This window comes from Littorina saxatilis, linkage group LG13 (genome assembly GCF_037325665.1).
Source record: "Littorina saxatilis isolate snail1 linkage group LG13, US_GU_Lsax_2.0, whole genome shotgun sequence".
NCBI lineage: Eukaryota > Metazoa > Mollusca > Gastropoda > Littorinimorpha > Littorinidae > Littorina > Littorina saxatilis.
The window spans coordinates 9,999,888-10,015,915 of record NC_090257.1 but is presented as its reverse complement, the minus strand read 5'-3'; the positions used below and the strand labels follow the sequence as shown (position 1 = coordinate 10,015,915).

Here is a 16,028-nt window from a genome sequence, read left to right as displayed (position 1 = left end):
ATGCAGATTGTCGAGAACTCCTGACTATTAATGGTTGCAATGAATATTTACGATGGGAGGGGTAGTATTAGTGGCAATATTTTGAAGATGGGAGGGATTTTGTACACGAATTGCAATACTTAAATGTACTACCTGTGCAGAAAAGCGCTGGCCGTAGTGCAATCATCTGGTCTATACATATAAATAAAAGAGAGTGTCTGTGGTCGCCATACCTCTGAGATGGCAAGAGGCAGGAACAAGATAGTGTGCACGTACACTCCCTAGGTGCCGCAGATGTGCACCTGGGTTTTAGTTTCTTGATTCATTGTTTCCTTTCTCAGATTATGGACCTCCCATTTATTGAATACAGCCTATATGGTGCAAGACCAGTTCAGTGCCTACTGTTCACCTGTAGCAAGCACATCATGCCAGTGATATTAGAGACTTGCTATTGCTCCTATGAGGGGAAGAAATGAAGAATGAAAAATTAACTGGACAGTTCCGGAAATTTCTAGAAGGTAAGGGAGATAACTGTTCACCTGTAGCAAGCACATCATGCCAGTGATATTAGAGACTTGCTATTGCTCCTATGAGGGGAAGAAATGAAGAATGAAAAATTAACTGGACAGTTCCGGAAATTTCTAGAAGGTAAGGGAGATAACTCTTTTTTGTCTGTGGTCGCCATACCTCTGAGATGGCAAGAGGCAGGAACAAGATAGTGTGCACGTACACTCCCTAGGTGCCGCAGATGTGCACCTGGGTTTTAGTTTCTTGATTCATTGTTGCCTTTCTCAGGTTATGGACCTCCCATTTATTGAATACAGCCCATATGGTGCAAGACCAGTTCAGTGCCTACTGTTCACCTGTAGCAAGCACATCATGCCAGTGATATTAGAGACTTGCTATTGCTCCTATGAGGGGAAGAAATGAAGAATGAAAAATTAACTGGACAGTTCCGGAAATTTCTAGAAGGTAAGGGAGATAACTCTTTTTTTGTATCCAAACAAAGGAGGTAAAGCTAATGATAATGGGATAGCGAGCATCTTAAATTGCTACAGGGCTCCGCTTACTCCCGGGCGAAGCTGGGCTTAACTGCTAGTATACAATATATTCCAGTAACTCTTCCTTATCTTCTCCAGTGTTTTGCGCGTTTATCTCCCTTCCTTTGTGTGGCGTCAATCACGTACGGTATTTGCAAGAATACTGAATGAGAAAGAGCTTCTTCAAAATCCGAAGTTTGATCTTCCGATCACAGCTACGGTATCATCCTGAACTCAGGTCAAAATGATGATGACCGACTCGGTTGGCCTAGTGGTAAGGCGTCCGCCCCGTGATCGGGAGGTCGTGGGTTCGAACCCCGGCCGGGTCATACCTAAGACTTTAAAATTGGCAATCTAGTGGCTGCTCCGCCTGGCGTCTGGCATTATGGGGTTAGTGCTAGGACTGGTTGGTCCGGTGTCAGAATAATGTGACTGGGTGAGACATGAAGCCTGTGCTGCGACTTCTGTCTTGTGTGTGGCGCACGTTATAATTATGTCAAAGCAGCACAGCCCTAATATGGCCCTTCGTGGTCGGCTGGGCGTAAAGCAAACAAAAAAAAAAAAAAAAAAAAAAAAAGGTCAAAATGAGTACGGCTCACACACAGAAGCCGTATATATATATATATATATATATATATATATAAAACATCAGAAATTGTGAAAGATCTATATAGATATATATAGAGATAGATGACAGTGGATTCTCCGCGTGGCTATAAATAGATTCGACCTAAGCACATTATTTATTCAAGGATGCTCACTTTCACCTTCATCTTCTTCACTCCAAGTGCCTGCTGATTCGATCAGATCTTCTGTCTGTTCTGAAAATATAAACACTAAATAAAATGTCATACTAATGTATCTGCATTTGATTGATTTGAAAATAAAAATACTTTGTTAGGATACAAAATAAGCATATGCAAGCGATTGTTACTGTACATGTACTTCCAAATGTCCATGTGACAAGGTGTCCAAATTGCACACTCTTCTTATGGAACGTTAATCTCGTTCAAAACCTCATGCAATCTTTAATGTCAAAGCAAAGTAGAAAGTATAGTGTGACATGTTAGTGCTAAAAATTTATTCAAAAGGAAACAGCAAGTGCAAAAGTATTTCCATAGTGATGTTTGCCTCATTTACTGTGGCATCATGAGCAATGTAAAATCAGGTCGCTGCCACACCAGCCGGACATGACCCCATTTATACAGTATTACCATGCATGTGTGAAATGAACAATATTATGATTATCTCATGGGGGGTCTCTCTCACGTAAAACTCCAATTATTTTGTTTAATTAATCTTTTACATCCAAATATGTGTGTGAGTATGTGCACGCATGCTTGAATGCTGTCGCGATATAACCTTGAATGGTTGAAAACGACGTTAAACACCAAATAAAGAAAGAAAAGAAATGCTTGAATGTGTGTGTGTGGGTGTGTGTGTTAAAATTAATCTTTTACATATTTACGGAAGATTTTTAGTCAGCAAGATTGTTGGCTAAATTTATTTAAGTACTAGCGTGAGAGACCCGGCTTCGCCCGGGCTCTTCTGTCTGTCTATGGCTGTCTGTGTGCGTCTCTCAAACACACACACACACACACGCTGGTCCGCAGTTTCGACCGATCTGGCTCTGGCCTTTGTTCTTCTGTCGGTTTCTTGTCTTGCTCGACGCTGCTCCGCAGTTTCGGCCGATCTGGCTCTGGCTATCGCTGCTGCGTTGCTTTCTTGTCTTGCTTGACGCTGGTCCGCAGTTTCGGCCGATCTGGCCCTGGCCATCGCTGCTGCATTGCTTTCTTGTCTTGCTTGACGCTGGTCCGCAGTTTCGGCCGATCTGGCTCTGGCCTTTGCTGTTTTGTCGGTTTCTTGTCTTACTTGACGCTGGTCCGCAGTTTCGGCCGATCTGGCTCTGGCCTTTGCTGTTTTGTCGGTTTCTTGTCTTGCTTGACGCTGGTCCGCAGTTTCGGCCGATCTGGCCCTGGCCTTTGCTCTTTTGTTGGTTTCTTGTCTTGCTTGACGCTGGTCCGCAGTTTCGGCCGATCTGGCTCTGGCCATCGCAAGCCGCTTTTTTGCTAGCTTGCTTCTTTCTGATTGCTTTTTTTTAGAAGGCATTTTGATAACTGAGTATCAACAACAATTTGTGCAATGAGCATTGAAGTTCATTTCGCACATATATTGAAAGTAAGAAAGAGAGCTACCGGGAAAACCTCTACGTCACAAATGGAACGAATGGAAAATCTCAGAAGGCGTTCGAATGTAAACATCCTGTTTGTGTCTTTCGGCATGTTCACGTAATATTCCAGAGTATTCTTCCGACATCGCTACAATCTATTAAAATAGTCACAAATGGAACGAATGGACAATCTTCGAAGGCGTTCGAATGTAAACATCCTGTTTGTGCCATTCGGCATGTTGACGTGAGTATTCTTCCGATATCGCTACAATAACTATAGTTATCTCGACTGTTCTTCGCTGTACAAACAGGTACATTTTAAAACGACTACTTTTATTCTTAAAAAAAAATAAAAATAAAAAAAAGAACAAAGCACGGTGCCGCCACATTTGCACACCAAGAGAATATTCTCGTGCATTCGTCGTTCAGATAAACACAGAATGAGTACGCACTTTGATTCTCATCACTGTTAGATGTGAACAAAAAACACGAATTCCCTCGGTTATACTGACAGAAGACAAGAATAAATGCACATGGATTTCCTCTCCCACTCAAAATATCTATCTATACACGCCCATTGCGACGACAGCCATTATTGGCTACTGCAATGTACTACATCCAGATCCAGATCCAGATCCAGAGAGGGAGACAGAGAGAGTGTGTGTATGTGTGTGTTCGTGCGTGTGTGTGTGTGTGTCACGTGTATGTGTGTGTGTGTGTGGTCGCCAAAGGTCAGAGACGGGAGGGGGTAGGAAGACACTGTGTGTGTGTGTGTGTGTGTTTTTCTCTCTCTGTCTGTCTCTGTCTGTCTGTCTGTCTGTTTGTCTCTCTGTCTGTCTTGTCACATATTGATATTTTAGGACAGAGAGAGCTAGTGTGTGCGTGTGTGAATTCTCAGAGACATATACAGAAAGCGTGATTGTTGTTTTGAATGATCAAGTGTAGATCTATATGCAATCTGTTTCTGTCGTGCTTTGATCTGAATACTCCGGAATATGACGTGAACCTGCTGAGGGATGCAGACGCGGCTTGTGCTTTGATGTGTTGTAGACGAAATGTAGCTGTTTTAGTAGACATGCAGTGATGACATCGAGATTGCTATAATTCTTTTTTCTTTTAGGGGGTAAGGAAGGGGTTGGTGTGGTGGTGATGGGGGATGATGGGGGTGTTGGGGATGGTGGTTGGGTTGGTGTTGATGATGTAGGGCTAGTGGGAGTGGTAGTTGTGGAGTCGGCGGTGGTGGTGGGAATGGGGGTGGTGGTGGTGGGGGGGTCGGATCTGGGGATTGAAAGGGGGAGGGGGGGGGGGGCAAGTTTACTTTTTTTTTGAAGAGCCAAGCCACAACTAAAAGTTTCTCTCTTCGGGGGGGGGGGGGGGGGGGGGGGGTTGGGTTGGTGTTGATGATGTAGGGCTAGTGGGAGTGGTAGTTGTGGAGTCGGCGGTGGTGGTGGGAATGGGGGTGGTGGTGGTGGGGGGGTCGGATCTGGGGATTGAAAGGGGGGGGGGGGGGGGCGGGGCAAGTTTACTTTTTTTTTTAGAAGAGCCAAGCCACAACTAAAAGTTTCTCTCTTCGGGGGGGGGGGGGGGGGGGGGGGGGGAGGCGGAGGAGGATTGGAGGGCTGGGGCGGGGACGGGTGTGATGGTGGTGGTTGTGCTTGACGTTGCATTTTGATGAGCTGTTCCGGGGACAGAGTCGCTGTGAAGATGTGCATCTGACCACCACCGCCGCTGCCGGCAGCGGCGTCGGCAGCGGCGGTGGTGGTCAGGTGCACATCTTCACAGTCACAGGAGTGCACATGCACGACATCGTCTTCCTGCCCCCTCCCTTCTCGGAGCTTTGGCGATCACAGACGGACAGACACACACACACACACACACAGACAGGCAGACAGACACTCTCTTTTATTTATATGTATAGATTGTGTTTGTTGATGCATTTATTTTAATGTTAATAATGTTTTAGCGTTTCGTTTATCTTCATGATTATGCGCCATTATCACAATTTCTCATGATTCACTCATTCAGATAACACATTTCATTTTAATGTGTATCACTGTATGTAGGATAAAATGACAGTTATCACCGGTTTCTGTTATGCTACTGTTGTCAGCATTTTCTTCTTCAAAACATTTATTCTGGAAACCTGTAATCAGACATGAAAAAAACAATTAGAAGTGCCTTGCTTAAATTTAAGTTTTGATTGAATGGTGTGCACAAATATAAATAAAACTGTGTGTACACTTGCTTATTGGACTGATAATGTTATTTTTGCATAAATGTTACTGACTGGAGCAAGATGTGTGTGTGTGTGTGTGTTGGCACTTGCTAAAGAGGTTGATATGACTGCTAAATTGAGCAAGCTTGTACGTACATGTACTTGAAAGGCAAGTGGGGGTAACCAATGTATACAAAGTAGTTTTTAAAAGAAAAAACAACCTCTAACTGCTTCCACAATTTCAAAAATAGTGTTCACTCACTGTGTTCCATGACCTCTATTTTACATCATTTCAAACTGATAACAATTACATAATGTTGAACACTTGTGAGTTTTAACTTCTTTATCAAGCTAAATGTTACTAACCTGTCTCTGCTCCATCTTTCTGTAGAAATAAATTCGACTGAAAGCCTCCTGAAATGTATTATAAAAAAATATATTTGTATAAAATTGACAACATATTTTTAAAACTTTACAATAACATTAGATTATAAATATAGCACTTTCAGACATATAAAAAGCAGTTTCTCTAACCACAGTTGTAGTGATTTTCCAATATCAAGAGGATGGACTAAACATATGTATTTATAGTTGTTTATGAATCAAAAATAAGCAATACAAGATTCTGCATATCAAAACCATGGACAGCTGACCTGCCAGGGTTCCCATAGAACAATTGTTTAGTAAAGAAGAAAAAATCACCAATGACTGAAGCCTGAAAAAAACCTCTGCAGCCTTGTGTAATTAGCTAAAATCTCTTCATGTACAATAATAGAGTGCTTCTTTGATCAAATAAATCATTTCTTGACTGAATCAGAATGTAAAAAGAGAGTAAATATCCTTCATTCAGGAAGTATGTCACACACTGTACACACACAACCTCTCACTGAAAATGATTGTCTTCCTTCAATTCCGGCAGTCAGTGCCGTATCGTCACCCAGTATGTCGAGGATGTAGTCGACATACCAGGGACGATTTTGAAGGTGGTGCTGCTTTCTGCGGTTTTCTTGTTTTGTGAGGTGGCGTTTCAACGACATCTTCACTGGAAGGCCTGCCTCTTTTCTTGGCAGCCTTGCATTCGATCAGAGAGGTTCCAAGAACTGCTTGAAACCTCCTTTGTCGCAACCACTGTTCCTTTGGCACTCCACACAGCATGCAATCACGTCTGTAGAGCAGCCAGGCATTGACCGCCATGATCATGAGGGTTTGCCAGAAGATGTACAAATACCACCTTTTTGATTTCATGGGGTACCTGTAATCTGAGATATACGAGTCCAGCAGATCTACTCCACCCATGTGAAGGTACAGACACAGAACAGAGAGGTACAGACACAGACCAGAGAGGTACAGACACAGAACAGAGAGGTACAGACACAGAACAGAGAGGTACAGACACAGAACAGAGAGATACAGACACAGACCAGAGAGGTACAGACACAGACCAGAGAGGTACAGACACAGAACAGAGAGGTACAGACACAGAACAGAGAGGTACAGACACAGAACAGAGAGGTACAGACACAGAACAGAGAGATACAGACACAGAACAGAGAGGTACAGACACAGAACAGAGAGGTACAGACACAGAACAGAGAGATACAGACACAGAACAGAGAGGTACAGACACAGAACAGAGAGGTACAGACACAGAACAGAGAGGTACAGACACAGAACAGAGAGGTACAGACACAGAACAGAGAGGTACAGACACAGAACAGAGAGGTACAGACACAGAACAGAGAGGTACAGACACAGACCAGAGAGGTACAGACACAGAACAGAGATACAGACACAGAACAGAGAGGTACAGACACAGAACAGAGAGGTACAGACACAGAACAGAGAGGTAAACACAAAACAGAGAGGTATAGACACAGAACAGAGATACAGACACAGAACAGAGAGGTACAGACACAGAACAGAGAGATACAGACACAGAACAGAGAGGTACAGACACAGAACAGAGAGATACAGACACAGAACAGAGAGGTACAGACACAGAACAGAGAGGTACAGACAGAACAGAGAGATACAGACACAGAACAGAGAGGTACAGACACAGAACAGAGAGGTACATACACAGAACAGAGAGGTACAGACAGAACAGAGAGATACAGACACAGAACAGAGAAGTACAGACACAGAACAGAGAGGTACAGACAGAACAGAGAGATACAGACACAGAACAGAGAGGTACATACACAGAACAGAGAGGTACAGACAGAACAGAGAGATACAGACACAGACCAGAGAGGTACATACACAGAACAGAGAGGTACAGACACAGAACAGAGAGGTACAGACACAGAACAGAGAGGTACATACACAGAACAGAGAGATACAGACACAGAACAGAGAGGTACAGACACAGAATAGACAGATACAGAACAGAGAGACACAGAACAGAGAGATGCAGACACAGAATAGACAGACACAGAACAGAGAAATACAGACACAGAACAGAGAGGTACAGACAGAACAGAGAGATACAGACACAGACCAGAGAGGTACATACACAGAACAGAGAGATACAGACACAGAACAGAGAGGTACAGACACAGAACAGAGAGGTACAGACACAGAACAGAGAGGTACAGACACAGAACAGAGAGGTACAGACACAGAACAGAGAGATACAGACACAGAACAGAGAGATACAGACACAGAATAGACAGACACAGAACAGAGAGATACAGACACAGAACAGAGAAATACAGACAGAGAACAGAGAGGTACAGACACAGAACAGAGAGGTACAGACACAGAACAGAGAGATACAGACACAGAACAGAGAGATACAGACACAGAATAGACAGACACAGAACAGAGAGATACAGACACAGAACAGAGAGGTACAGACACAGAACAGAGAGGTACAGACACAGAACAGAGAGATACAGACACAGAACAGAGAGATACAGACACAGAACAGAGAGGTACAGACACAGAACAGAGAGGTACAGACACAGACCAGAGAGGTACATACACAGAACAGAGAGGTACAGACACAGAACAGAGAGGTACAGACACAGAACAGAGAGATACAGACACAGAACAGAGAAATACAGACACAGAACAGAGAGGTACAGACACAGAACAGAGAGGTACAGACACAGAACAGAGAGGTACAGACACAGAACAGAGAGGTACAGACACAGAACAGAGAGGTACAGACACAGAACAGAGAGATACAGACACAGAACAGAGAGATACAGACACAGAATAGACAGACACAGAACAGAGAAATACAGACACAGAACAGAGAAATACAGACACAGAACAGAGAGATACAGACACAGAATAGACAGACACAGAACAGAGAGGTACAGACACAGAACAGAGAGGTACAGACACAGAACAGAGAGGTACATACACAGAATAGACAGATACAGAACAGAGAAGTACAGACACAGAACAGAGAGGTACATACACAGAACAGAGAAATACAGACACAGAACAGAGAGATACAGACACAGAATAGACAGACACAGAACAGAGAAGTACAGACACAGAACAGAGGACGGTACAGACAGAATAGAAAGGTACAGAACAGAGGTACAGACACAGAACAGAGAGGTACAGACACAGAACAGAGATACAGACACAGAACAGAGAGGTACAGACACAGAACAGAGAGGTACAGACACAAAACAGAGAGGTACAGACACAGAACAGAGAGATACAGTCACAGAACAGAGAGATACAGACACAGAACAGAGAGGTACAGACACAGAACAGAGAGGTACAGACACAGAACAGAGAGATACAGAACAGAGAGGTACAGACACAGAACAGAGAGGTACAGACACAGAACAGAGAGGTACAGACACAGAACAGAGAGGTACAGACACAGAACAGAGAGGTACAGACACAGAACAGAGAGATACAGACACAGAACAGAGAGTTACATTCTCCCAGTAAGGTAATATATTGTACTACGTTGCAAGCCCCCAGAGAAATTTTTTGATTAGTGCTTTTGTGAACAAGAAACAATTAACAAGTGGCTCTATCCCATCTCCCCCCCTTTCCCCGTCGCGAGTTTTTTTTTTAGCCGTGAGCCATGTTTATCGGAGCAGGAAACTCTTCCAGAGTGAGGCCCCTTTGTTGGTTTCACTGCGGCCGCATTGTGAACAGCCGTTATGAGAAATTCAGCTCCGATAAACATGGCGCTTACGGCTAAAAAAAAAAACTCAGACAAAATCAATTCTGTGTTCTTGATAACAGTTTCGTCCAGACTGGACTCCAGCTTTTGCTTTCTTATTTTTCTCTATCGTCCAAGCCCATAAAATCGAACAAAGCGGATTGCGTTTGGATTTCCCTCTTTGAGATGACTGAGATTGCCCCCCTTGGATCGTTCCGTGTCAAGGCCAGTTACACGGTACTGGCCGTGTGTTCAAGATGTGAGTTCTATATTTCAAACAGGAAAATCGCTTTGAATGGAAAAAACACACTGATCTAAAACTAAAGAAACAAGGGAAGCAACCGTGACTCCTAATTTATCTTCCTTTTTTTCCCCGGTACTCTTGTGTGTGTGTGCGCACATGCGTGTGTATATACCAGTGTGGTGGAATTTTTTTTTTAAAGTGACTGACTTATTTCTTAATGTCCCTTGGACCCATATGGCTATGCGAGACCCAAGTCTGGAGAGAGAGGGAGAGAAAGAGAGAGGGAGAGAAAGAGAGAAGGAGAGAAGGAGAGAGGGAGAGAAGGAGAGAGGGAGAGAAAGAGAGGGAGAGAAAGAGAGAGGGAGAGAAAGAGAGAAGAGAGAGGGAGAGAAAGAGAGAGGAAGAGAAAGAAAGAAGGAGAGAGGGAGAGAAAGAGAGGGAGAGAAAGAGAGAGGGAGAGAAAGAGAGAAGAGAGAGGGAGAGAAAGAGAGAGGGAGAGAAAGAGAGAGGAAGAGAAAGAGAGAGGGAGAGAAAGAGAGAGGGAGAGAGACAGAGAGAGAGAAAGAGAGAGGGAGAGAAAGAGAGAAAGAGAGAGGGAGAGAAAGAGAGAGGGAGAGAAAGAGAGAGGGAGAGAAAGAGAGAAGGAGAGAGGGAGAGAAAGAGAGAGGGAGAGAAAGAGAGAGGGAGAGAAAGAGAGAGGGAGAGGGAGAGAAAGAGAGAGGGAGAGGGAGAGAAAGAGAGAGAAAGAGAGAGGGAGAGAAAGAGAGAGGGAGTCAAACATACAATAACAAGCACTTTCGTAATCTATCATTTATTTGAACTGGCCAATATACACTATGTACAAAGATTGTTACAGTATACTCTTCCTGCTTACAGGTCAAAGAAGGCATGGTTAAATGTCAAACAATATTCAAGCTCAAGAAATGGAAAAAGAAAAGGTGCACACATTAATTTACTGTGAGCTGAACTGAAAAACATTTATACATCAAAATATAACATTCACACTTTGTGATCAGTTACCTCACCAAAAACAAAAAAAGTACAAACCCCCAAAACACTAACAAATGCAACAATACCTGCGTGTGACAGACGTTTTCTTCCACACGAAGATTACGTTGATTGTCTAACGAAGCCATTCTCACATCAGCACAAAGAGTTTCATGTGTGCGTTTGCCACAGAGTTTGAGTGTTTTATGCACAGTTTCATGTGTTCATTTGACACGAAGTTGTGTTTCACACAGTTCGAATTTGTAGGTTTCATGCACAGTTAAATGTGTGCATTTTACACACAGTGTCTTTGTACACAGTTAAATGTGTGCATTTTACACACAGTGTCTTTGTACACAGTTAAATGTGTGCATTTTACACACAGTGTCTTTGTACACAGTTAAATGTGTGCATTTTACACACAGTGTCTTTGTACACAGTTAAATGTGTGCATTTTACACACAGTGTCTTTGTACACAGTTAAATGTGTGCATTTTACACACAGTGTCTTTGTACACAGTTAAATGTGTGCATTTTACACACAGTGTCTTTGTACACAGTTAAATGTGTGCATTTTACACAGTGTCTTTGTACACAATTTCCTGTGTGTGTTTCACATCAGCAGAGAAATTCTGACGGAACCCTTTTACATGGTGAGTCACACACAGACAGGCATGTGAATTGAAAAAAGTAAAAAAAGGCTGAACATTTGTAAGTAATAGCAAAGTCGACGGCGCGAAGCGCCTAGCCCTGCTAGGGGGGTTTGGGGGCATTTTGGGCGGAATTTTTTTTTTCTCCAAAAGAACCCAACTGGTGTAATTTGGTGTCATCTTAGCCCCAAGTTTACCATTATATTCAGTTTTAAGAACCATTTTTGCCTCCAGGCATGGTACTGAAGGAATGGCAGTGTTTCAGCTGAAATAAAGCCGTGGGTCCAGGGGCAGCGCCCTTTGTGGGGGTCAGGGGGCGTTGCCCCCTGAAGCTGACGACTTTTTACTACATGTAATTCAAATGTGTTTAGTGCCCTCTCCTTCAAGCTGAGAGGGATATAAGTGAAAGATAACAAGGCTTGAGTAAGAAAAAATAATAATCTAAAGTCAATGAGCGGATATATTTATTTTTTTTTTTTTTCCTCCGGATTTTCGTTTTTGGCGGATTTCCGCCGATCGGCGGAATTTATTTTTTCGGCGGACACTTCTGCTTTTTCGGCGGAACAAAAACAAATTTTGGCGGAAATTTGCCTTTCGGCGGACAATTCCCTTGCCTGACAGAGTATCACGTGTAAATATCATACACAGTTGTATGTGAGTTTAACACCGGGGGTTTCATACAGCTGTAGCGGGAGAGCCCTATTTGTAGAAAGTTTAATATTCTAGGATTAGATATTGAAGGTTCAGGACAGTCATGGTGTACAGAGTCAATCTGTCACACTATCGCTGGCCTCAGCTTTTAGAAGAAGTGTCAGAATAGTTGGTATCGAAACCAAAAGTAGACGACGCAAGGGAGGTAATTACCTGCTTAGTTCCATGTTGGCGGCCATTTGTGTGGCGCTGACATGATTTACCGGCATACAGGTTAATAAACATTGGTAAAACTGGACAAATGTCAAGTTTTACGACTAGAGATTGGATGAAAGTTGTTTGAGGAACGTAGCTTATTGATCACGAGATATTCTTTTGATCAATAACGAATGAGGAGGATGATGATTGTTCGTCGTGTTGGAAACAACGAGCGATGGGCGAAATCATCGTTAGATCAGAAAGAATGGGAATCGTGAGCTACGAGGAAATATACGTTATTTTGATGTGGATAAAATAATATGTGGGATAAATAAGTTGGATTATTGATGAATTGTTCATTACGTTAGCTAATAGGCCAGAATATGAGGGAAAAGGGGCGGACTACGTAGTTAGCGGAATGTTTCATAAGTAGTTTGGTGATGGTCGATTTGCTATCAACCAATCCGTATGGGGTCCGTGTTTCTGTCCGGGTTACAGCATAAGCTGGTATAAAAGGCCAGGAAAGATTACTACGGGAAGAGACTCCGCATTCTTTCAACGGGGTAGCATAGGGAAACTGCAGAGTAAAAGTAAAAGAACTTAGAGATTCTTAATAATAATAATAATAATAACGATTACTTATATAGCGCGTAAACCTCGTGGTGACGAGCCCAGAGCGCTTTACACTTACACAATCATAATACAAACAAGGAAAGAGAACTAAATCCGAATAAATTCAAACATGGTCACACACACCCACACACGCACGCACACACACACGCACACACATATTCTTTCGTAAAGTCAGCTTCAAAGGATAACCGCGCATGTTACTGGATTGTTTACTTCAAACACCAGTACAGGTTCAAAAGATAAATAGGAGAGAATTTCGTAGATAGTCAGAAGTAAACAACCGGACTGTTAGAACGTCGGCGTGCGTTTGATTGAACGGTCCTAAACTAGTTAGATAGGTGGAAAGATTAAACATTAGGCGACCTGCGCAAATGTGGGCAAGCTCCTCAATTTTTGGTGTCCCACCCTGTTTGCGCATGGTACTTTCTAAAAGGGGGAAAACTGGAATTAAGTTAGGGACAAAACACTTTGGTGGTGAATAAGGAGAGTCGTCTGTGACTCTGTCCCGTTCTCGCCAAAGTTAATATAGCAAGTTCTGAGGTATTAGACCTTCCTTAAAAGTTAGCCCAAAAAGGGAAGAACTGTTTCTCCCATTTAGAGTTCCAATAATGTAAACAGGTTTGAGAGAAATTCCTAGTTAGTCAGTCAGTGAACAAAAGATTCCGTATGGGATAAAAATGTAGCTAGTTCGATATGCGGAGTCTCGCTTTAAGATAGGATTAGCCGGGGAAGGGAGATTAGGTGGCTTCATTGTTTTTGTATGATAACTTGCGCATTTTCGATGTTTGCCATGTAAAGGCGCCCGGGATTTTGTACCGATTTTTGTATGTGAATTTATAATATTGCGTAAATTACGCTTGTTGTATCGAGACATTTGTACACTTTTCTAACTAATAAATAAGTCTAATAAACTATTTTATAGAAAAGTGATCCCATGAAATTGACTCGGTTATTCGTATGAATGGTTTTCATTGTCACGTAAGTCGTCATTTCTTCTTGCAATCTTAGCCTTTTTTTTATGAAGATAAGCTAACCCGGTAATTTTAGGTGAGAGAGGATAAATTAGGCGACAGACAGATTACAGGTGCATGCACTAGGGGAATGAACACAACGCAAGGCAAAACTAGATCCGGAAAGGAGTAAATAATAAGTGCACGCACCATGCAATAAATCTGCAGAGCTAAACGAAAGACGTACATTTTTGTTTATCTACAACTCTCACGGTTTTCCGCGGGGTAAACAAACATACAATCTACACAATAGGAAAACTGCTACACAGCACTTTATTCCTGCTGCAGCTGGTGTCGCAACTTGGCGCTGTAGTTCTCCATGCGCTGGGCTCGCTCCTGCTCCTGCACCAGCACTTGGGACATGTCTCGCTCCATGCTCTTCAGTTGTTGCTGAAACACACCATGAGAATAACATTCATTCCCCTGTAGTTGTACATGTTGTCTTCCCATCCGGATGATAGAGCGAATCAGGCATGAGAATTGAAAAAAGTAAAAAAGGCTGAACATTTGTAAGTAATATCAAAGTCGACAGCGCAAAGCGCCCCCGGAAAACAATTTCTCCAAGGAACCCTAGTTGTGCATTTTTTTGTCATCTGAGCTCCAAGTTTGCCATTAAATTCAGTTTTCAGAACCATTTTTGCCTCCCCCATTTATTATTTTCGGCGGACACTTTTGCTTTTTCCTCGGAAAAAAAAAAAATGTTGGTGGAAATTTGCCTTTCGGCGGACAATTCCCATACCTGCCAATTTCTCCGTACTAGGAAGCCCTGCAAGTGTTTAAGGTAACGTTCAACCTGCGTACATATGTTCCCCAACACAAATCCATCCTGGCTTTGATGTTAAAAAAAAAAAGAAAAAAACAAGTCGCGTAAGGCGAAAATACAATATTTAGTCAAGTAGCTGTCGAACTCACAGAATCTGTACCTCTCTTTGTTTTAACTTTCTGAGCGTGTTTTTAATCCAAACATATCATATCTATATGTTTTTGGAATCAGGAACCGACAAGGAATAAGATGAAAATGTTTTTAAATTGATTTGGACAATTTAATTTTGATAATAATTTTTATATATTTAATTTTCAGAGCTTGTTTTTAATCCGAATATAACATATTTATATGTTTTTGGAATCAGCAAATGATGGAGAATAAGATAAACGTAAATTTGGATCGTTTTATAAATTTTTATATTTTTTTTACAATTTTCAGATATTTAATGACCAAAGTCATTAATTAATTTTTAAGCCACCAAGCTGAAATGCAATACCGAAGTCCGGGCTTCGTCGAAGATTACTTGACCAAAATTTCAACCAATTTGGTTGAAAAATGAGGGCGTGACAGTGCCGCCTCAACTTTCACGAAAAGCCGGATATGACGTCATCAAAGACATTTATCAAAAAAATGAAAAAAACGTTCGGGGATTCCATACCCAGGAACTCTCATGTCAAATTTCATAAAGATCGGTCCAGTAGTTTAGTCTGAATCGCTCTACACACACACACACACAGACACACGCACATACACCACGACCCTCGTTTCGATTCCCCCTCGATGTTAAAATATTTAGTCAAAACTTGACTAAATATAAAAAGAGCATCCCTTCACTTGGACATATCAGGCATGGGAATTGAAACAAGTAAAAAAAAGACTGAATGTTTCTATGTAATAGCAACTTTTCTCCAAAGAACCTAAACGGTGCAATTTGGTGTCATCTGAGTCAGCCTCCCCCATTATTGTTTTCGGCGGACACTTTGCTTTTTTGGCGGAACAAAATAAAAATTCGGCGGAAATGTGCCTTTCGGCGGACAATTCCCATGCCTGACATATATCAAACATCAAACGCATGGCCGCATTTTGTGCATTGTAGCAATTCTTTGTTGAAGTAATTGATCAGATTGACATAGATTGCACTTAGTAAACTCAATCAGCAAAACTGAATCTAAATCTGCACAGGAAGCAGCCAGCCAGGCTGTTGATGTTTTGCATGACTGTTGAAATGAAAGGATGGTGTTGTTGGACGTGAAGCCTATTTGATAGGTCTGTGGCGGTGGGATTGAAGGAATTTACCTATAATAGCAGTGTACGCTCAACATCAACAATACACAAGCATAAGTT

The 16,028-nt window shown here is 42.3% G+C and overlaps 1 protein-coding gene across 1 annotated transcript in view; it reads right to left on the bottom strand.

Moving 5' to 3' along the window:
• Nucleotides 1–10,584: 10,584 nt before the first annotated feature.
• The window catches only part of LOC138983554 (kinetochore protein NDC80 homolog), a 37,722-nt gene continuing 32,278 nt past the window's right edge, over nt 10,585–16,028 (bottom strand). Inside the window, exon 15 of the mRNA XM_070356825.1 lies at nt 10,585–14,308. Within this exon, the coding sequence (XP_070212926.1) occupies nt 14,192–14,308 (117 nt within the window). The 3' untranslated portion in view covers nt 10,585–14,191. The remainder of the gene's footprint in view (nt 14,309–16,028) is intronic.